Source organism: Coregonus lavaretus (assembly GCF_964263955.1).
Source record: "Coregonus lavaretus genome assembly, chromosome: 4".
NCBI lineage: Eukaryota > Metazoa > Chordata > Actinopteri > Salmoniformes > Salmonidae > Coregonus > Coregonus lavaretus.
This window is the reverse complement of record NC_139991.1, coordinates 45,395,407-45,418,625: the sequence shown is the minus strand read 5'-3', so window position 1 is coordinate 45,418,625 and position 23,219 is coordinate 45,395,407. Positions and strand designations below refer to the sequence as shown.

The following is a 23,219-nucleotide window of genomic DNA, read 5'->3' as shown; positions in this document are numbered from 1 at the left end:
ACATCAGTGCCCGAACTCACTAATGCTTGTGGCTGAATGGAAGCACGTCCACGCAGCAATGTTCCAACATCCAGTGGAAAGCCTTTCCAGAAGAGTGGAGGCTGTTAAAGCAGCAAAGGGGGGACCAACTCCATATGAATGCCCATGATTTTGGAATGAGATGTTCGATGAGAAGGTGTCCACATACTTTTGGTCATGTAGTGTACTTACCCAGGCTTTGTACATTTTTTAAGAATCTTAATTAAAAAGTGACTTTGTTTGCTTGAGGGAGGGACAAGATATTTGTTGATCATTGATTTGATTTAATCTTGAAGTGAAGTCAGTATTAGTAAGGTGGAGCAGATCTATCTCAGCCACTTGAGTATGCGAAATTCCCCAGAGTGAAGAATGTGACTTGTTGAGGCTTGCTTGCAATGCTTTCTGGGAAATCCTGGAATGTGTGGAATGGGGGACAGTGCCAAGGTGGTGTGTGTCTGCAGTCATATCTGACTGGGTAGAGCACTGAGCGTCCTGCACTGAATCCAACAGGTCAGTGCTTTGGAGCACCACTTGTGTGTGGCTCAGGCAAGCTCCATTACACCCTGTTAACTGTAGAGGATAAGTTAATGAGTTAATTAGCTAGTCATACAGAGGTCTCACAGGGCTGTGTGAGACACAATGTACTCCAATTGTTTCACAAAAAAACACGTTTTTTGATTGATTCACAAAAAACTTTTTCATAATGTTAAAATGTATGCTTTTGAGTAAATAAAAGGTATGGTTTTAATCAGAGTTTTGTGTTGGTCTGCTGTTAGAATAAATGAGGTCGCCTATATGTTTATTTGAGCAAAATAAGATCAAAAAGAAAACTGCAAACATTTAATCATTAGGTTAACATGAACTGTTGTCATAGTGGTATTACTTTTCTTTAGATGCCAGACTTTATTTTTTATTTTGTCGCTATCTAGATTGAGTCTCAATATTGAAATGTTAATACTGTACATTGAAATCCTTTGATTCATCATTGAAATTGGTCTTCATTGTATAGTTAAAGAATCATTTGTATTTAATTTATTTATAGATCTACTTGGTAAATTGTAGGCTATGTAAAGGCCACATTTCCTTGAACAGTTGTGTCATGTTTTTGTCTTGAAAAGCAAGGATATGCAATTAAATCTTGTGTAGCTATAGTCACGATAGTCAAGGCTAACTGCAATGATTGGCCATTGTATAGAAAGGGCTCGTGAATAATGAGGAACAAGGGCAAAGTGGATACACATGACGAGCCCGTGTTCCCGAACGTGACCCAGCCTCAATCTTTGGGGCCACATTTAGCAGTGAAAATAGGAAGAATAAACCATATGTTTTCAACCGGAAAATACCAATTAGGCCTAGGTTTCTACATTTATGAGATGTATTAAATATAACTAAGCCTATTTATTTCATCATTTGAAGGCTGATGAAATAAATAATTTAAAACAGCTGAAAACTTTAAGATTAGGCTATACGAGAAAATGTCATACGCCCATGGACACATAGCTAAAGTGCTTAAATTCTGCCTATGAATCTGTGTTACCAAAAGCAAATCGTTACGAAAATGATTTTGACAGCAAATGCAGTAATCGGATGTTATTCATATTTTCAACGATTTGGCGAGAGGCAACGAAAAAACATCCATTGGGCCAGTAGCACACGCTTGCACCTCAATATGACTGTAGCCTATTTGAACATTCAATATTTGTGTTATTCGATTAATTCAGTTATATTATTCACTTCACATTTCAATGGACCAGTGCTTTCGATGGTAAAGGGGTTTTAATCCCTGTTATTTTGAATGTGGAAGAAACACATTATGAACCTACAGTATAGTCTTCCAAGTTTTGATTATAAAAATTACATCCCACCCATAGGTTTGCATACAGTGCAGTGGGCTGCAAGCGTTTTGCACAGAATAACGATTTGATGCCATCCAATGGGCAGAGAGCATACATACACCTCAAGAACCTTGTTTGTCACACTTAAATTAATGTTAAAATGCTGTAATTTTGTTTAACCGTTATAGAAAGGACACATGTTTTGGACTCCATACTTTTATTGTATCTATGATTGTTTAGGACAAACAGCTAATTACAGAGTCCCCATAGGCTAGGTTAGGATTCTAAAAACAAAATAGGGTATGCTGTGAAGAGTAGCCAACAAGAGAAAAAGTAAAAAGTAAATATGTGTTATACTGTATGTAATAATTTTTATAAATCCATCTAACCATGGTCAAGTAATATCCACCACACAAGCATGTCCACCACAGAGGAGCTAGCTACATCCTTATTGAACATAGGCTACATGAGCCAACCTGCATAATAATTCACCACAAATACGTGACTTTTCAGAAACGGTCACCTTAGCATGTTTCAGTTTACATGCTCATTGAAGTTAATATACATTTGCACAAGGAACAAAATCAGTATTGCATATAGGACATGTAAAAGTACTGTAGCTAAATAGACAAGCAAAAAAAAAATATATATATATATATATATATATATATTATTAAGACAAATATTCACTTATATACATTAACCTAGAATCAGTGTCTATCCAAATTGTATTTTCCCTAACCCTAACCCTAGGCATACTGATCACATGGGGTAAATGCTGGGGTGGTTGATGAAAAACGAGTTATAAAACGGTATTCCAGCAGGTGGCGCTATATATGTCATATATTGTTGTCCAGAAAGAAAATTGCCTTACCAAAAAACACACAGCCACCGTTTTTTTTTTTTTTTTTTAGATCTGGAGGAATAGTCATGTCAAAACTGAATAATTGTTTTGTCAAATACATCCTCATGTGTCTTTCAGTTCCGCTGTGTTACCTTCATTTGCCCTCTGTAAGAAAATAAAGGTTATATTTTAAAATCAATATGGACTATGGAAGATTGACAACAAATATATACTTTTTCAGGACTTAAAGCAAGACTGTCTATTTTAACAGATAAATCCAGTGTTTATTTCAACGGAAAATGCAACATTTGTAAATAACAGATAGCTGCAAGTGTAGGTATGAGTGTCAAACCTTGGCTTCAGCTATCTTCTGAACATGATCCAGAGCAGAGAACTCAGGTGAAGGGAAGTCAAGGGGGTGATTATCCACCGAGGACTCATGGGGCATCTTGACAACATCAGGAAGACAAATCCATGTTTTTTCATGGTAATTTCAGCAAGAGATTTTATGCAAGAGGAGATGCATGTCCCTGTTATTATCAAAGGGATATCTGAGGTGGGACTCACCAGGACAGGTGGGGCTCTGAAAAGGTAACTGAAGGGGTAGTGGAGCAGGTTGATGCAGGTGGAAGAGTACAGGTCAGCGTAACGCATGAGCTGGCTGGCAAACAGAGTCTGTCTGGAGCCACTCCGCAGCAGGCTGCCCATCTGCCCATAGGACAGATCCATCCTAAAGGTCACCACCTATAAGACACAAGGCGACGTACCCCACATGAAAAAATACTACAGTTTACTATAGAATACTACAGTACTTCCTATATAATTCTGTAGTAAACTATAGTATACGGTAGAATACTATACTACACACTGTAGTATCCCTCAATCAGGTGTAGTACTAACTATAGAAGGTTGTAATATACTGTAGAATACTATAGTAAATACGACAGTATTATGTGCAAAACAAACACTAGTAAATACTACAGTAATGTCAGCAAAACCACTACAGTCCACAAAAACACTACACTTTTTTAACTACAGTGAATAATACAGTATTTAATTTGCATATACCCATTCCCCTCCCCCGTGTCCCAATTTGTGCCACCCATAAGTGAGAAACCTACATGCTAACTATATACCATACAGTGCCTTCAGAAAGTACTCAGACCCCTTGACTTTTTTCACATTTTGTTACGTTACAGCCTTATTCTAAAATCCACACACAATACCCCATAATGACAAAGCAAAAATAGTTTTTTTGAAATCTTTGCTAATTTATAAAAAATAAAGAACATAAATATTGCATTTACATAAGTATTCAGACCCTTTACTCAGTACTTTGTTGAAGCACCTTTGGCAGCGATTACAGCCTCAAGTCTTCTTGGGTATGACGCTAAAAACTTGGCACACCTGTATTTGGGGAGTTTCTCCCATTCTTCTCTGCAGATCCTCTCAAGCTCTGTCAGGTTGGATGGGGAGCGTGGCTGCACAGCTATTTTCAGGCCTCTCCAGAGATGTTCGATCAGGTTTAAGTCCGGGCTCTGGCTGGGCCACTCAAGGACATTCAGAGACTTGTCCCGAAGCCACTCCTGCGTTGTCTTAGCTGTGTGCTTAGAGTCATTGTCCTGTTGGAAGGTGAACCTTTACCCCAGTCTGAGGTCCTGAGAGCTCTGGAGCAGGTTTTCATCAAGGATCTCTCTGTACTTTGCTCCGTTCATATTTGCCTCGAACCTGACTAGTCTCCCAGTCCCTGCCGCTGAAAAACATCCCCACAGCATGATTCTGCCACCACCATGCTTCACCGTAGGGATGGTGCCAGGTTTCCTCCAGACGTGACGCTTGGCATTCAAGCCAAAGAGTTCAATCTTGGTTTCATCAGACCAGAGAATCTTGTTTCTCATGGTCTGAGAATCTTTAGGTGCCTTTTGGCAAACTCCAAGCGGGCTGTCATGTGCCTTTTACTGAGGAGTGGCTTCTGTCTGGCCACTCTTCCACTCTACCATAAAGGCCTGATTGGCAGAGTTCTGCAGAGATGGTTGTCCTTCTGGAAGGTTATCCCATCTCCACAGAGGAACTCTAGAGCTCTTTCAGAGTGACCATCGGGTTCTTGGTCACCTTCCTGATCAAGGCCCTTCTCCCCCGATTGCTCAGTTTGGCCGGGTGGCCAGCTCTAGGAAGAGTCTTGGTGGTTCCAAACTTCTTCCATTTAAGAATGATGGAGGCCACTGTGTTCTTGGGGACCTTCAATGCTGCAGAACTGTTTTGGTACCCTTCCCCAGATCTGCTTCTTCGACACAATCCTGTCTCGGAGCTCTACGGACAATTCCTTCGACCTCATGACTTGGTTTTTGCTCTGACATGCACTGTCAACTGTGGGACCTTATATAGACAGGTGTGTGCCTTTCCAAATCATGTCCAATCAATTGAATTTACCATAAGTGGACTCCAATCAAGTTGTAGAAACATCTCAAGGATGTTCAATGGAAACAGGATGCACATGAGCTCAATTTCGAGTCTCATAACAAAGGGTCTGAATACGTATGTAAATAAGGTATTTCTGTTTTTAATTTTTAATACATTTGTAAACATTTCTAAAAACCTGTTTTCGCTTTGTCATTATTGGGTATTGTGTGTAGATTACTGAGGATTTTATTTCATCCATTTTAGAATAAGGCTGTAACGTAACAAAATATGTAAAAAAAAATTTTGGGGGAAAAAGTCAAGGGGTCTGAATACTTTCCAAAGGCACTGTATATTGTGTTCCATAGAGGTTATAGAAAAGAGCAGAATCTCAGAACTATCTGTTCAGTCCCCAGTCCTACCTACCTACAGGTTATGGAAAACTTGCTCTTTAGTATTTCTCTAGTAGGTTTCCTCAAGGAGAAAGCCTCCACTTCTATGTTCAAGATAATAAAACAAAAAAACTATAGTAAATACTACAGTAATGTCTGCAAAAACACTACAGTAAATACTATTAGTATAGTGCAGTCTGCAAAAACACTACAGTAAATACTATTAGTATAGTGCAGTCTGCAAAAACACTACAGTAAATACTACAGTATACGACAATCTGCAAAAACACTACATTAATTACTATTACTATAGCATATACTACAGTTATTTTACTACAGTATTTATATTATATTCACTGTAGTATTTTTGCTGACTTTAGTGAATACTACAGTAAGGTCCGCAAAAACACTACAGCAAATACTATGGTATTTATACTATAGTATACTATAGTATTTTTTCATGTGGGATAGTCACAAAATGTATTTAGCAGCATCATAAAGCTAGACTGAAAATGACCTCACTCAGGTGTAGTTATGATAACATTATGCCTGGGAAACACATAAAAACACAACATCGGTGGATGATGTGTGGATGTGTAAGAGCAGTGTTTCCCAACCCTGGTCCTCCAGTACCCCCAACAGTACACATTTTTACTGTAACCCTGAACAAGCACACATGATCCAACTTGTCAACTAATCAACTAAATGAGTTGAATCAGTTTTTTTTGTCCGAGGCTATTGGGGGTACTCGAGAACTGGAGTTGGGAACCACTGTGTTAGAGCATTTCTCAGAGAGGGATTACAGTGGCTTGCGAAAGTATTCACCCCCCTTGGCATTTTTCCTATTTTGTTGCCTTACAACCTGGAATTAAAATGCTTTTTGGGGGGGTTTGTATCATTTGATTTACACAACATGCCTACCACTTTGAAGATGCAAAATATTTTTTATTGTGAAACAAACAAGAAATAAGACAAAAAAACAGAAGACTTGAGCGTGCATATCTATTCACCCCCCCAAAGTCAATACTTTGTAGAGCCACCTTTTGCAGCAATTACAGCTGCAAGTCTCTTGGGGTATGTCTCTATAAGCTTGGCACATCTAGCCACTGGGAATTTTGCCCATTGTTGAAGGCAAAACTGCTCCAGCTCCTCCAAGTTGTATGGGTTCCGCTGGTGTACAGCAATCTTTAAGTCATACCAATGATTTTCAATTGGATTGAGGTCTGGGCTTAAACCACTCGAGTGTTGCTTTAGCAGTATGCTAAGGGTCATTGTCCTGCTGGAAGGTGAACCTCCGTCCCATTCTCAAATCTCTGGAAGACTGAAACAGGTTTCCCTCAAGAATTTCCCTGTATTTAGCGCCATCCATCATTCCTTCAATTCTGACCAGTTTCCCAGTCCCTGTCGATGAAAAACATCCCCACAGCATGATGCTGCCACCACCATGCTTCACTGTTGGGATAGTGTTCTCGGGGTGATGAGAGGTGTTTGGTTTGCGCCAGACATAGCGTTTTCCTTGATGGCCAAAAAGCTCAATTTTAGTCTCATCTGACCAGAGTACCTTCTGTTTGGGGAGTCTCCCACATGGCTTTTGGCGAACACCAAACGTGTTTGCTTATTTCTTTAAGCAATGGCTTTTTTCTGGCCACTCTTCCGTAAAGCCCAGCTCTGTGGAGTGTACGGCTTAAAGTGGTCCTATGGACAGATACTCCAATCTCCGCTGTGGAGCTTTGCAGCTCCTTCAGGGTTATCTTTGGTCTCTTTGTTGCCTCTCTTATTAATGCCCTCCTTGCCTGGTCCATGAGTTTTGGTGGGCGGCCCTCTCTTGGCAGGTTTGTTGTGGTGCCATATTCTTTCCATTTTTTAACAATGGATTTAATGGTGCTCCGTGGGATGTTCAAAGTTTCTGATATATTTTTTTATAACCCAACCCTGATCTGTACTTCTCCACAACTTTATCCCTGACCTGTTTGGAGAGCTCCTTGGTCTTCATGGTGCCGCTCACTTGGTGGTGCCCCATGCTTAGTGGTGTTGCAGACTCTGGGGCCTTTCAGAACAGGTGTATATACAGTGAGGGAAAAAAGTATTTGATCCCCTGCTGATTTTGTACGTTTGCCCACTGACAAAGAAATTATCAGTCTATAATTTTAATGGTAGTTTATTTGAACAGTGAGAGACAGAATAACAACAAAAAAATCCAGAAAAACGCATGTAAAAAATGTTAGAAATTGATTTGCATTTTAATGAGGGAAATAAGTATTTGACCCCCTCTCAATCAGAAAGATTTCTGACTCCCAGGTGTCTTTTATACAGGTAACGAGCTGAGATTAGGAGCACACTCTTAAAGGGAGTGCTCCTAATCTCAGCTTGTTACCTGTATAAAAGACACCTGTCCACAGAAGCAATCAATCAATCAGATTCCAAACTCTCCACCATGGCCAAGACCAAAGAGCTCTCCAAGGATGTCCGGGACAGGATTGTAGACCTACACAAGGCTGGAATGGTCTACAAGACCATCGCCAAGCAGTTTGGTGAGAAGGTGACAACAGTTGGTGCGATTATTCGCAAATGGAAGAAACACAAAATAACTGTCAATCTCCCTTGGCCTGGGGCTCCATGCAATATCTCACCTCGTGGAGTTGCAATGATCATGAGAACGGTGAGGAATCCGCCCAGAACTACATGGGAGGATCTTGTCAATGATCTCAAGGCAGCTGGGGCCATAGTCACCAAGAAAACAATTGGTAACACACTACGCCGTGAAGGACTGAAATCCTGCAGCGCCCGCAAGGTCCCCCTGCTCAAGAAAGCACATATACAGGGCCGTCTGAAGTTTGCCAATGAACATCTGAATGATTCAAAGGAGAACTGGGTGAAAGTGTTGTGGTCAGATGAGACCAAAATCAAGCTCTTTGGCATCAACTCAACTCGCCGTGTTTGGAGGAGGAGTAATGCTGCCTATGACCCCAAGAACACCACCCCCACCGTCAAACATGGAGGTGGAAACATTATGCTTTAGGGTGTTTTTCTGCTAAGGGGACAGGACAACTTCACCGCATCAAAGGGACGATAGACGGGGCCATGTACCGTCAAATCTTGGGTGAGAACCTCCTTCCCTCAGCCAGGGCATTGAAAATGGGTCGTGGATGGGTATTCCAGCATGACAATGACCCAAAACACACAGCCAAGGCAACAAAGGAGTGTCTCAAGAAGAAGCACATTAAGGTCCTGGAGTGGCCTAGCCAGTCTCCAGATCTTAATCCCATAGAAAATCTGTGGAGGGAGCTGAAGGTTCGAGTTGCCAAACGTCAGCCTCGAAACCTTAATGACTTGGAGAAGATCTGCAAAGAGGAGTTGAACAAAATCCCTCCTGAGATGTGTGCAAACCTGGTGGCCAACTACAAGAAATGTCTGACCTCTGTGATTGCCAACAAGGGTTTTGCCACCAAGTACTAAGTCATGTTTTGCAGAGGGGTCAAATACTTATTTCCCTCATTAAAATGCAAATCAATTTCTAACATTTTTTACATGCGTTTTTCTGGATTTTTTTATTGCTATTCTGTCTCTCACTGTTCAAATAAACCTACCATTAAAATTATAGACTGATCATGTCTTTGACAGTGGGCAAACGTACAAAATCAGCAGGGGATCAAATACTTTTTTCCCTCACTGTATACTGAGATCATGTGACAGATCATCTGACACTTAGATTACGCAGGTGGACTTTATTTAACTAATTATGTGACTTCTGAAGGTAATTGGTTGCACCAGATCTTATTTAGGGGCTTTATAGCAAAGGGGGTGAATACATATGCACGCACCACTTTTCCGTTATTTCCTTTTTATAATTTTTTGAAACAAATTATTTTTTTCATTTCACTTCACCAATTTGGACTATTTTGTGTATGTCCATTACATGAAATCCAAATAAAAATCGATTTAAATTACAGTTTGTTATGCAACAAAATAGGAAAAACGCCAAGGGGGATGAATACTTTTGCAAGGCACTGTATGTGTCAGTGGGCATGGTTTACCTTCATCCTGGTCTGAATGGCAGTTATGTTTGGGCACTCTCTACAGCTACTGTCCATGTGCCTAAGGAGAGAGGCCAGTCAGATTGACAACATCATGCACAGCTCTGTCAAGTGCAATAACAGGCGAGTGTCACTCATACAACAAAGGAAATGCCCACTCACTTGTACAACTCAGCTAAAAATATATCAAGATGCTTCAGCTCTTCAAAGAGATCTTGAGGAAAAAGAGACACTCATCAAAATGGTGTCCAAGATTACATTACCTAAGGTATGTCAAGTGACCATGTGATGTATGTGTGTGGTATATGATAGGTCAGTTTTAGGGTCACTGTGAGGTCATGAAGAGGAGGTTGACCATGTTTGTACTTACGGTTCTTCTCTGTCCACACCTGCAGCTCCTTGGCCAGCTCAGGCACCACTAGGAAGGTCTTCCAACCTTGCCTCTTCTTAGACTTCAGGATGTCCCCAAAGATGTGGTCCCCTACATAGAGAATGTCCTTCCCCTTCACATCCAGCAGGTCACATACAATGTCTGAGGAGCCTGCAGGGAGGATAGACAGATAAAAGAGGATGGAAAGTTGAGGAGATGTGACACCCACTGATTGGCTCCCACTGAAACCAAGATTGGTGAAACTCACTATTCCTCTCTCAATTTAATACGATCTTAATCCCTTTCTCCTATCTTCCCATTTCCTCTCTGTCCCTCTTCCTAGAATATGTTACCTTTTTTGATGATAATATCCCAGCTAGAACATTTGGTTGCTTGGAAGTTGGGGGAATGTACGTTTTCGGTTTCTTATTGGTTTCCTAACCGGTAAAACTGAACGTTTTTTAAATGTTCTGAGAACGGAAGTGAAAACTTCACCTGTTCTGGGAACATACATTTGTAGGTTGCAGGGAGGTTCTGAGAACGTTTTACTATGGTTCCCTGAAAGTTTTCCTGGGAGGTTTTATTAACGTTCTGAAAACGGAAATTATAGGCTATTTGAAGATAATTAAATAAGACTTTTAATAACACTGCTAGCTTAGGTTAACTGTTTTCAACGCCAAGCACAGATAGACACATGGAAATTAATTTACTTAGGCATTAATCATGCAAACACATTTATTTTTTATTGTGGCACAGTGTCAGTGAGATTCTAACGTATGATCTTCTGTTCTCTATCCATGGAATTAGTCCACTGTGCCACCAGGATTGAACTAGCATTCCATGTTTTTTTTTTACTCATACAAAGCTGTTCATTTTAGTCTATTCAAACAGACCCCATTTAAAAAGAAAAAAACACTCTTCAAGCCAATTAGTGGGCGCGGCCTTCACACTTGAGCACACTTAAGATAGAGTTTTGTTGATGCTGAAAACGGAATGTACAGTGAGGGAAAAAAGTATTTGATCCCCTGCTGATTTTGTACGTTTGCCCACTGACAAAGAAATGATCAGTCTATAATTTTAATGGTAGGTTTATTTGAAAAGTGAGAGACAGAATAACAACAAAAAAATCCAGAAAAACGCATGTCAAAAATGTTAGAAATTGATTTGCATTTTAATGAGGGAAATAAGTATTTGACCCCTTCTGAATCAGAAAGATTTCTGGCTCCCAGGTGTCTTTTACATAGGTAACGAGCTGAGATTAGGAGCACACTCTTAAAGGGAGTTCTTCTAATCTCAGCTTGTTACCTGTATAAAAGACACCTGTCCACAGAAGCAATCAATCAATCAGATTCCAAACTCTCCACCATGGCCAAGACCAAAGAGCTCTCCAAGGATGTCAGGGTCAAGATTGTAGACCTACACAAGGCTGGAATGGGCTACAAGACCATCACCAAGCAGCTTGGTGAGAAAGTGACAACAGTTGGTGCGATTATTCACAAATGGAAGAAACACAAAATAACTGTCAATCTCCCTCGGCCTGGGGCTCCATGCAAGATCTCACCTCGTGGAGTTGCAATGATCATGAGAACGGTGAGGAATCAGCCCAGAACTACATGGGAGGATCTTGTCAATGATCTCAAGGCAGCTGGGACCATAGTCACCAAGAAAACAATTGGTAACACACTACGCCGTGAAGGACTGAAATCCTGCAGCGCCCGCAAGGTCCTCCTGCTCAAGAAAGCACATATACAGGCCCGTCTGAAGTCTGCCAATGAACATCTGAATGATTCAGAGGAGAACTGGGTGAAAGTGTTGTGGTCAGATGAGACCAAAATCGAGCTCTTTGGCATCAACTCAACTCGCCGTGTTTGGAGGAGGAGTAATGCTGCCTATGACCCCAAGAACACCATCCCCACCGTCAAACATGGAGGTGGAAACATTATGCTTTGGGGGTGTTTTTCTGCTAAGGGGACAGGACAACTTCACCGCATCAAAGGGACGATGGACGGGGCCATGTACCGTCAAAACTTGGGTGAGAACCTCCTTCCCTCAGCCAGGGCATTGAAAATGGGTCGTGGATGGGTATTCCAGCATGACAATGACCCAAAACACACGGCCAAGGCAACAAAGTAGTGGCTCAAGAATAAGCACATTAAGGTCCTGGAGTGGCCTAGCCAGTCTCCAGACCTTAATTCCATAGAAAATCTGTGGAGGGAGCTGAAGGTTCGAGTTGCCAAACGTCAGCCTCGAAACCTTAATGACTTGGAGAAGATCTGCAAAGAGGAGTGGGACAAAATCCCTCCTGAGATGTGTGCAAACCTGGTGGCCAACTACAAGAAACGTCTGACCTCTGTGATTGCCAACAAGGGTTTTGCCACCAACTACTAAGTCATGTTTTGCAGAGGGGTCAAATACTTATTTCCCTCATTAAAATGCAAATCAATTTATAACATTTTTGACATGCATTTTTCTGGATTTTTTTGTTGTTATTCTGTCTCTCACTGTTCAAATAAACCTACCATTAAAATTATAGACCGATCATTTACATTTACATTTACATTTACGTCATTTAGCAGACGCTCTTATCCAGAGCGACTTACAAATAGGTGCATTCACCTTATAGCCAGTGGGATAACCACTTTACAATGTATTATTATTATTATTATTATTATTTTTTTTTTATATATATATTTTTTATATAAATATATATATATTTTTTTATTGTCAGTGGGCAAACGGACAAAATCAGCAGGGGATCAAATACTTTTTTCCCTCACTGTATATGATTTTAAATAAATTCTTAGAACGTTCTCTGTACATTATTATTAAATGTAACCATGTTTTAACTTTTAGGAAACGTTCTGTTAAAGTAATGAAATACCAAGAATATAATGTTTTTTTGTCAAGAAATGTGCTGAGAATGTTCCAAAGCCAATCAACTATCCTGCACCATTCCCAGAAAGTTGTGGGAAGGTTGTATGGAAAATAACCATAGGACAACCATGCTCTCACCAAGCTCTAAGAAACATATTGTTATGTGCTAGCTGGGATTAACATTTTAATTCTTACCTCCAGAGTAGACAGTTCCATGCTGGATGTCTCCAGTGTATGTTCCGATACGAAGCTTCCCTGTGTTCTATGTTGGGTAGATATGAACAGAGCCATGTATATAGAGAGTTGGGCCAATGTGGTTTCTGCATTATGATGCATTTATAGTGCCTTCAGAAAGTATACACACCCTTGACCTTTCCATATTTTGTTGTGTTACAGCCTGAATTCAAAATTGATTTCTTTCCACTACACACAATACCCCATAATGTCAAAGTGGAATTATGTATTTAGAACGTTTTACAAATTAATAAAAAACTTAAAGCTGAAATGTCTTGAGTCAATACGTATTCAACCCCTTTGTTATGGCAAGCCTAAATAAGTTCAGGAGTAAAACTTTGCTTAATAAGTCACATAATAAGTTACATGGACTCTGTGTGCAATAATAGTGTTTAACATGATTTTCAATGACTACCTCATCTCTGTACCCCACACATACAATTATCTGTAAGGTCTCTCAGACGAGCAGTGAATTTCAAACACAGATTCAACCACAAAGACAAGGGAGGTTTTCCAATTGGTAGATGGGTAAAAATTGGTAGATGGGTAAATATAAAAAAAGAGTTCATTGAATATCCCTTTGAGCATGGTGAAGTTATTAATTACACTTTGGATGGCATATCAATACACCCAGTCACCACAAAGATACATGCGTCCTTCCTAACTCAGTGGCCAGAGAGGAAGGAAACCCCTCAGAGATTTCACGATGAGACCAATGGTGACTTTAAAACAGTTACAGAATGTAATGGCTGTGATAGGAAAAAAAATGGGGATGGATCAACAACATTGTAGTAACTCCACAATACTAATCTAATTTACAGAGTGAAAAGAAGGAAGCCTGTACAGAATAAAAAATATTCCAAAACATGCATCCTATTGGGGAACAAGGCACTAAAGCAATACTGCAAAACATGTCCTGATTACAAAGTGTTATGTTTGGGGCAAATCCAATGCAACACATTATTGAGTACCACACTCCATATTTTCAAGCATAGTGGTGGCTGCATCATGTTATGCATATGTTTGTAATCGTTAAGGACTGGGGAGTTTTTCAGGATAAAAAATAAACAGAATGGAGCTAAGCACAGGCAAAATCCTCTAGGAAAACCTGGTTCAATCTGCTTTCCACCAGACACAGGACAATAACCTAAAACACAAGGCCAAATTTATACTGGAGTTGCTTATCAAGAAGACAGTGAATGTTCCTGACTGGCCAAGTTACAGTTTTGACTTAAATCTGCTTGAAAATCTATGGCAAGACCTATAAATGGTTGCCTAGCAATGATCAACAACCAATTTGACAGAGCTTGAAGAATTTTGAAAAGAATAAATGGCAAGTGTTGCACAATCCAGGTGTGCAAAGCTCTTAGAGACTTACCCAGAAAGACTCACAGCTGTAATCGCTGCCAAAGGTGATTCTAACATGTATTGACTCAGGGCTTTGAATACTTATCTAATCAAGATATATTAGTGTTTTATTTTTCATGAATTCTTTACAAATGCTAGAATTTTTTCTCCACTTTGACATTAGAGTATTTTGTGTAAATCATTGACCAAAAATTACAATTACATCAATTTTAATCCCACGTCGTAACACAACAAAATGTGGAAAAAGTCAAGGGGTGTGAATACTTTCTGAAGTCACTATACATGACACTCAACATTCTATGGCAGCCATGTTAACATTAGATGGGGAATATTTAAACAATGCTATGTAACTGAATATATAGAATTAGAACAAGGCATAACTCTAAATATATGGCTCTGGATTAGAACATTAATCTAATTGTGTGGTGTGTTAAAGGATGTTTTCTATATACACCATGTGATGATGAGTGAAAGGGCCTTACCGTGTCCACTTGTCTCAGCACAGTTCCCTCGGCAAAGAACACTGGCTTCCTGGTATCCACGACGACAAGGTCAAAGAAGGCGCGCCACGGTTTCTTTGGGTACTTAAGAAAAAAATTTGTGAAATGTTCATTAGAATGAATGGTAATTTGTTCCCCAAAACCCTTTTCCTTAATTTGAAACTGGAGACACCTAGACTAACCTTGGCACCTGGTGGAGTTTCAAGCAAGTATTTCATGATAGCCTAGGGAAAAGAACAAAGACACATCCTTAGTATAAAAGTGAATAGAATGGACATCATATATTGAATAGAATAGACATCATATATTGAATAGAATGGACATCATGTACCATGAAACATTAACAACTGACCTCTGTGTAGTTGTAGTCACTGTTGGTGGCCAGGAACACTTTGGCCACCTCCTTAATGCGAGTCAGGAGAACAGGCAAGTTTGGCTATCGGGAAGAAGAATAAAGGAGAGGGTCAATTCCTCTGGATAGAGAAAGTTTACTCATCTCAGAGACTTTGTTGAGTGTCACTAATTAATTGAGGTATCATCTCATAAATTATGTCCAAAGCACTTTGTCAATATACTGCATCCAAAAAAGGTATCCAATATGAAACAGCAATTAAGGGAGGTTCAAAGTTATTTTCACTCACATCTCTGACGACATATTTATCCAAATTCCTCAGAGTGCTTTCCTTCAGACTGCCCTGTATGACAAAATGGAGAGAGTCAGTCTTTACAAAAAGACACAGACAGTAATGTTTCATTATGTGTGAGTATGTGTGTAGGGATGGGGTGGTGTATGTACTGTGTAATTCTAACCGTATCATGAACATAGTCCATTGCATCTCGAACATCCTGGAACATGCTTCTGAATGACATGAACAAGTCACCATGTTTGAAGCCTTTCTGGCAGCTATTTAAAGAAAATAAAAAAAGAGTAGAGAAACTACAGTCACATTATTCACTTATTTTCTTATGATTTACTATTCTCACAGCAGTAGAGAAAGAGAGAGGGCAGCGAGAAGAGGGAGGAAAATAGAGGCCACTCACTTTACGTATCTGCTGCATCTGGTGAAGAGGTCCACAAGGCAACCATCCAGATACGTCTCTGTGGGAGGAGCAGGAGGGGGCATTGCAAAGTCATTCTACTTGACTTTATTTGCAGTATGATTGTACATAACTACACAAAATAACACTGTTGTTGCTACCTGAAAGGTTGAAGAGAGTATTGAGGATATAGAAGCGGTCAGTGTTGCCTTTCTGAATGAAGTTGTTGGGGTAGTAGTCTTGGATCTTGTCCCTGTAGAGAAGGAAAGTATGTATACAACCAGCAAATTAAGGAGTATCCACAGGTGCATATAAAGACGTGTAACATGACAAAAACATGCATTCTGTGTAGAAACTCATTAAGTAAGCTGGTCTGACAACCTCCCCAATAATAGCAAACAGCTACTATTGGAGCATTTCCGGATGATGAGTCATTCAGAGAGAACCCACTGAGCCAACAGATAACAAGATAACATCCAAAGTGCACATAACCCACCAGCACTATCAACGTCACAAGACCTCTCTTTTTTGAGTCTCTTGACTAAGACGTTCAGCTAGAGCTGGAGATAGAAACATCCACTGGCTTTCTCCATTGAAGCAACGCTGCAGTCTGCCTCACTGTAAGAGTATGAGGCAGGGATGCATTGACGATTGAGTGGATTTGAACTGGAACCGGAGCCTCTCGATAGCTTAGCTGCTGGTAGGGGTTCCCAAAGGCATCTAAATCCTGATTTATGAATGGAAGATGGGCAGGCCCTCTATGTACATGTCCAGCTAAAGTATAATCAATATAGTCTTTCATGATAAAAAAACAAGATACACATAGTCCTACATACAACTCACAATAACCCAAAGACTAAGTCAAAAGGAACTCACATAATCATGCAATAACACACATGTAAACACACACATACAGACATTCATTCGCAAATCCCAAGGCACCAGGTGCTGGATATAAATATACTTTTTAATATTTGTGAGCTGGTTACATCACCATTGTAAGCCAATGGAAGAATAAAGAATTCCAAATAGTGCTGCTATATCTGCATCCAATTCATGTTTAGAAAAAACTTTTAACATTCCTGCACACCTTGTGGTGTATCATGTATCATGCCATCCGTTTTGTCACCAAAGCCCCATATACTACCCACCATTGTGACCTGTACGCTCTTGTTGGCTGCCCTCACTACATATTCGTCGCCAAACCCACTGGCTCCAGGTCATCTATAAATCACTGCTAGGCAAATCCCCGTCTTATCTTAGCTCACTGGTCACCATAGCAACACCCACCCGTAGTCTGCGCTCCAGCAGGTATATCTCACTGGTCATCCCCAAAGCCAACACCTCCTTTGGCCGCCATTCCTTCCAGTTCTCTGCTGCCAATGACTGGAACGAACTGCAAAAATCTCTGAAGCTGGAGACTCTTATCTCCCTCACTAACTTTAAGCATCAGTTGTCAGAGCAGCTTACCGATCACTGCACCTGTATACAGCCTTTCTGAAATTAGCCCACCCAACTACCTCATCCCCATCTTGTTATTTATTTTGCTAATTTGCACCCCAGTATCTCTATTTGCACATCATCTTTTGCACATCTATCATTCCAGTATTATACGAAATTGTAACTATTTTGCACTATGGCCTATTTATTGCCTTACCTCCATAACTTACTACATTCGCACACACTGTATATATATTTTCTGTTGTATTTTTGACTTTATGTTTTGTTTACCCCATATGTAACTCTGTGTTGTTGTTTTTATCGCACTGCTTTGCTTTATCTTGGCCAGGTCGCAGTTGTAAATGAGAACTTGTTCTCAACTGGCTTACCTGGTTAAATAAAGGTAAATAAATAAATAAAATAAAGTTTTAGGGGATATTTTGCAGTCATTTCTCAGTCCTCCATGAAAGTACCAGGAACATGGGGGCTGTTTTATGTTGTAAGCTGAATATAATGGCAGTATGTAGGCCTACTGAGACAGATGCTCACAGTTGGATCTGACCAAGGTCAGGATCAGGCTCCCTTGGTCTCCAACATCCTCTGTTCTCTGGTAGAGCAGGGCAACCCACAGCCCATCCCCCTGTCCTCTCATAGCCTAGTTTCTCAGTCAGTCCATCTCCTGTACCCTCAACAAGATAAAAACAACTCCTTCATACAGCTGCAATATATAGCCTACACACAGGTAGTGTATTCTACTTATTCTATGAAATGTAACAACCAGAGGAGAATAAAGAAATTCAGTTTGATAAGATGTGTATAGTATATTGGTCTTTCAGAAAACTTGGTATTTTAAATGAGACATATGAAAATAGTCACGTTGACCTCATGGTTTTCTGTGCCCATGCTCGTTTTGATGTTTGACAGAAGAGCTGTTTCACCCTGATGACCCACTGACTAGACATGCCGATTTGCTGTGTGTGCGTGTGTGCGTGTGCGCGTGTCATTGCCCTGTTCCCCTACTTAGATTAATTTGCAAAGTGGTTGTGCAGATGTGCCCTCAGTGACAGTGTTGACCCAAGGACATCCTGTTACAGAATGAGAAACAGTATACTCACAACAAACAAACACACACACACACACACACACACAGTCTTGTATAACTAACTTTGTGCGGTCACACAATTCAATCCCATTCAAAATCCTATTTTCCCTAACCCCCTAACCCTAAACCTAACCTGAAAACCTTAACCCTAAACCTAACCCTAGCTCCTAACCCTAAACCTAATTCTAACACTAATTCTAACCTTAACTCTAAACCCTCTAGAAATAGCATTTGACCTTGTGGGGACTAATAAAATGTCCCCAGTTGGTCAAATTTTTGTTTGTTTACTATTCTTGTATAATTAAACACGTCCACATGCGCACACACACACAAACTATTGTATTTCCTGTGATGTATCACTCACCTTTTTAGAAAGGTGAAGCCATGACTGCACAGCAGAATGTTTCCATTGGAGTCCACCTTCAGCAAGTTACCATACATTGTGTCAAACACCAGGCCGCTAAGAAGGAGGGAGGAGAGATTGCGATGAAAAAGAGGAAGAGAGAGCAGGAGGTGAATATGGTTATGCAGAGATAAGCAGAGAGAGGAATGATGGGAGAGGGATAGATGATGATATCTTTTAGATTTGTGGCTGCTCTTGATAGTATCAGTAGGTTACTTTTCATTTCTGCTCTATTTTGACCGATCTTGTTGTTCTACTGTTCCTAGGCCTTTGGGGAAACTATCTCTGCTGATGAAATGATAAAATGTTAGATGTTTCTCCAGCATAGTGTCCCCATGGGGCAAGGATACAGAAAATAGACTGCACAGAACAACAAATGACTTGAAAAATAATGGTTAGGGGTCATTTCAAAGGTAGACTCCCATAAAGAGTCCCATCCTAACTAACCACGCTTGGCATCAACCCAATGATAAGGCGTTCTAATTCATGTAGAACAGAAAAACATATTTGTGAGTAAAGGGTCATGTTATGTACTACCAAACGTAACATGTAAAAATCAACAGTATGCAAATGTCTGTGGGATCAACAGGAAGAGAGAACTCACCGAGTGGGGAAGGTAGGATCGTAGGTGTAATGCAGTAGCTCATGGGGATAGCCTATAGACACCAGCCTGTCTCTGAGCAGCTCAAAGCCCAGGTCCTCGTAGTCAGGAGACTTGTACTCTACACACACAGGACACATGAACAGTCAGTTTTCATCAGTGAAAATGTAACAATGTTTGTATCCTCATATGCTGTTCAATATACACTACCGGTCAAACGTTTTAGAACAGCTACTCATTCCAGGGTTTTTCTTTATTTTGACTATTTTCTACATTGTAGAATAATAGTGAAGACATCAAAACGATGAAATAACACAAATTGAGTCATGTAGTAACCAAAAAAGTGTTAAACAAATCAAAATGTATGTTTTATTTTAGATTCTTCAAAGTAGCCACCCTTTGCCAAGAGTGTGCAAAGCTGTCATCAAGGCAAAGGGTGGCTATTTGAAGAATCTCAAATATAAAATATATTTTGATTTGTTTAAAACTTTTGTGGTTACTACATGATTCCATATGTGTTATTTCATAGTGTTAATGTGTTCACTATTATTCTACAATGTAGAACATGGTAAAAATAAAGAAAAACCCTTGAATGAGTAGGTGTTCTAAAACTTTTGACCGGTAGTGTAGTTCTGAGGTGTAGGATCAAGCTAACGTGCCTAAATATTTTGAAATAACTTACTTTTTTTAGAAGGATAAGCTTGAAATGGGCATAGTCTAATTTACTAAATAAAGAAAAACACAAATCTAAGTTTAGCTTTCTTAATGAATCAGAAAATCGAGTTATTTCTGGTTGTTTATCAAAGTTAGCTGGCTAACTCATTAATCCTACTTTGTAGTATACCCCCCTGATTACACACATTAAATTTATGAGACATAGATTTTCTGATTTTCTCCAAAAGTCAGCCTTTTTGGCCGTTTACCAGTACAATCACATCTTCTCTTTGTTGGAGTAGGTCTACTTTGCTACTATACTGAACAAAAATATAAACGCAACATGCAATAATTTCAAAGATTTTACTGAGTTATAGTTCATATGAGGAAATCAGTCAATTGAATTAAATTCATGAGACCCTAATCTCTGGATTTCACATGACTGGGAATACAGATATGTATCTGTTGGTCACAGATACCTAAAAAACAAGTAGGGGCATGGATGAGAAAACCAGTCAGTATCTGTTGTGACCACCATTTGCCTCATGCAGCGCGATAAATCTCCTTCGCATAGAGTTGATCAGGCTGTTGTCCCACTCCTCGTCAATGGCTGTCCGAAGTTTCTGGATATTGGCGGGAACTGGAACATGCTGTCGTACACGTCGATCCAGAGCATCCCAAATGTGCTCAATGAGTGGTGTTCATAAAAATTGCCATCGATAAAATGCAATTGTGTTCGTTGTCCGTAGCTTATGCCTGCCCATACCATAACCCAACCGCCAACATTGGGCACTCTGTTCACAACTTTGACATCAGCAAACCGCTCGCTCACACAACGCCATACACATGGTCTGCGGTTGTGAAACCGGTTGGACATACTGCCCAGTTCTCTAAAACAATGTTGGAGGCGGCTTATGGTAGAGAAATGAACATTTAATTCTCTGGCAACAGCTCTGGTGGACATTCCTGCAGTCATCATGCCAATTGCACGCTCCCTCAAAACTTGAGACATCTGTGGCATTGTGTTGTGTGACAAAACCGCACATTTTAGAGTGGCCTTTTATTGTCCCCAGCACAAGGTGCACCTGTGTAATGATCATGCTGTTTAATCAGCTTCTTGATATGCCACACCTGTCAGGTGGATGGATTATCTTGGCAAAAGAGAAATGCTCACTAACAGGAATGTAAACAAATTTGTGCATTTGAGAGAAATAAGTTTTTTGTGCATATGGAACATTTCAGGGATCTTTTCTTTCAGCTCATGAAACATGGGACCAACACTTTACATGTTGCGTTTATATTTTTGTTCAGTATAGATGAACTTACCTGCCAGAGTGTAGTCCATGTCAAAGCCATAGCATTTGATGTTCTCCAATGTTACACTCCTATTGACGAACACCCTGTAATCAAAGGAAAACAGGACAGTTGGAGTTTCTGAAGTGATTATCTGGGAGACAAACAGGGGTCAGTTGAGGAGAAGCAGATATCAGATGGGAATGTCAAAGCTTGTCAGGATACCAAATCAGCTGTACAAGGGTGTTTTATGGTGTGGCTTGAATGTGTCTCTAAATCTGACCTATCGTCTAAGACCAGTTGCTGCATCCTTCAAGAGTAGAACTCATTTTGACAAATTGACTCAACTTGCTTCAAGCCCATGGAAATCAATCAGCTTGAGCCCAATGGGGCTGGTCACATTGGGATATGCCTCACTAACTATAGTCTTGGAAACCAACCATTAAAGAATATCTTATGCTGCACATTCAGCCAAATCAGCTGGTAGTGCATTATCTGGCTCTATATCCTACTGCACTATATCACATCATTACAGTTCTACTCTTATCAGTTCATTAACATCTGTCGTCAATCCTGCCAACATGGACAGCCACGTCCATCTACAGGAAGGTCATTTAAGGTGAAGGCTTTTTTAGGAGGCGGCTATAGTATTGGCAAAGATTTCAGAGACTTGGCACTGCTTCTTTTTTAATGACAGTCACGTACCGTGATTCATGTATCCTGATTCAACTCATTGAGCACACTCTGCAAGTGATCAAACTTTGCAGTCGGTGGTGCTGCAGCAGAAATTGTGGTCGCACAGCTTACACGTCAGTTCTCTCTAGCCTCTACCACACAGAACTCCACCTAATCATCATTAACAGGTTTATATTTCACTAATGGATAGCCTATGTAATAACAAAATCCATATGTTATAGCAAAAAGTATTTTGTTGAATCAAGAAGGGAACAAAGAACTGGAAACCACAAGAATAGACAGAATGGAGAACTTCTGAAAATAGACTGCTGTATTCAGAAGAACCACATTGCCCTACCAAATGTTATAGTATCCCCAAAATAGCATTAAACTAGTTAAAGAGAGATTGCTTTTGTAAATATCAATTCAGGACTCTGTGATCAGTTCAGTCACCAGGTGATATGGAGCCTCTATCAGTGACACCCTGGGAGAGTAACCCATCTCCCTCCTGTCAGAGTGGCCTACACCTCACCCCCTCTGCCTGCCTGTCTGTCTGTCTGCTCCTGCCAATAGCAGCCAGTTCAAAAATATAGGGTTGCTGTTAATAATTCACCTGACAGCTCGTGTTCTGGAAGTGTGTTGCTGAGGAAGCCTCACTTGAGGAAGCTTCACTTGAGGAAGCCTCACTTGAGCGAACAACAACAGTCACCCTGAGACAACAGTCACCCTGAGACAGTGGGTGCCTGGGAGGTATGAACAAGGCTACTGATGGAGTATATCTGGTTTGAAGCATGAATAGTGGACACTGACAGTAATTGGTTAAATAATATACCTAACACTGGTGTAAGGGGATATCGAAGTGTCCCCAAGTGTGATTTACACCAAGTGTGATTTACACCTGAGTGACTGAGAACTTGTATCAAGGCAAGAACATCTGAAGACCTGAGATGCTCTTCTCCTTTAGACCTCAGCCAAACAACTAGCCTATAATGTGGAGGAAGAACAGAAATGGGTGACTCTTACAATCGAGGTGTGAAAGAAAAGGCATCCCTGACCTGACATACCATTCCTAATCTCCACTCCCGTCCACCAATCAGAACAGGTAATGTGAGTCTGTCTGCCAGATCTCTCTGTACATTGTCAGAAT

General features: G+C 40.3%; 1 protein-coding gene across 1 annotated transcript; it reads right to left on the bottom strand.

Annotated features, from left to right (window-relative positions):
* Positions 1–2,736: 2,736 nt before the first annotated feature.
* LOC311127707 (cytosolic purine 5'-nucleotidase-like) lies at positions 2,737–21,471 on the bottom strand. The gene is made up of 17 exons (XM_084159577.1): positions 21,431–21,471; positions 19,454–19,571; positions 18,811–18,906; positions 16,066–16,157; positions 15,908–15,965; positions 15,677–15,770; positions 15,508–15,561; positions 15,219–15,302; positions 15,049–15,090; positions 14,849–14,950; positions 12,960–13,026; positions 9,891–10,061; positions 9,683–9,734; positions 9,521–9,581; positions 3,265–3,441; positions 3,050–3,145; positions 2,737–2,862 (listed from the first exon to the last, which is right to left on the bottom strand). The coding sequence occupies exons 1-17, from the start codon at positions 21,447–21,449 to the stop codon at positions 2,821–2,823; spliced, it is 1,425 nt and encodes a 474-aa protein (XP_084015703.1). The 5' UTR covers positions 21,450–21,471; the 3' UTR covers positions 2,737–2,820.
* Positions 21,472–23,219: the final 1,748 nt, after the last annotated feature.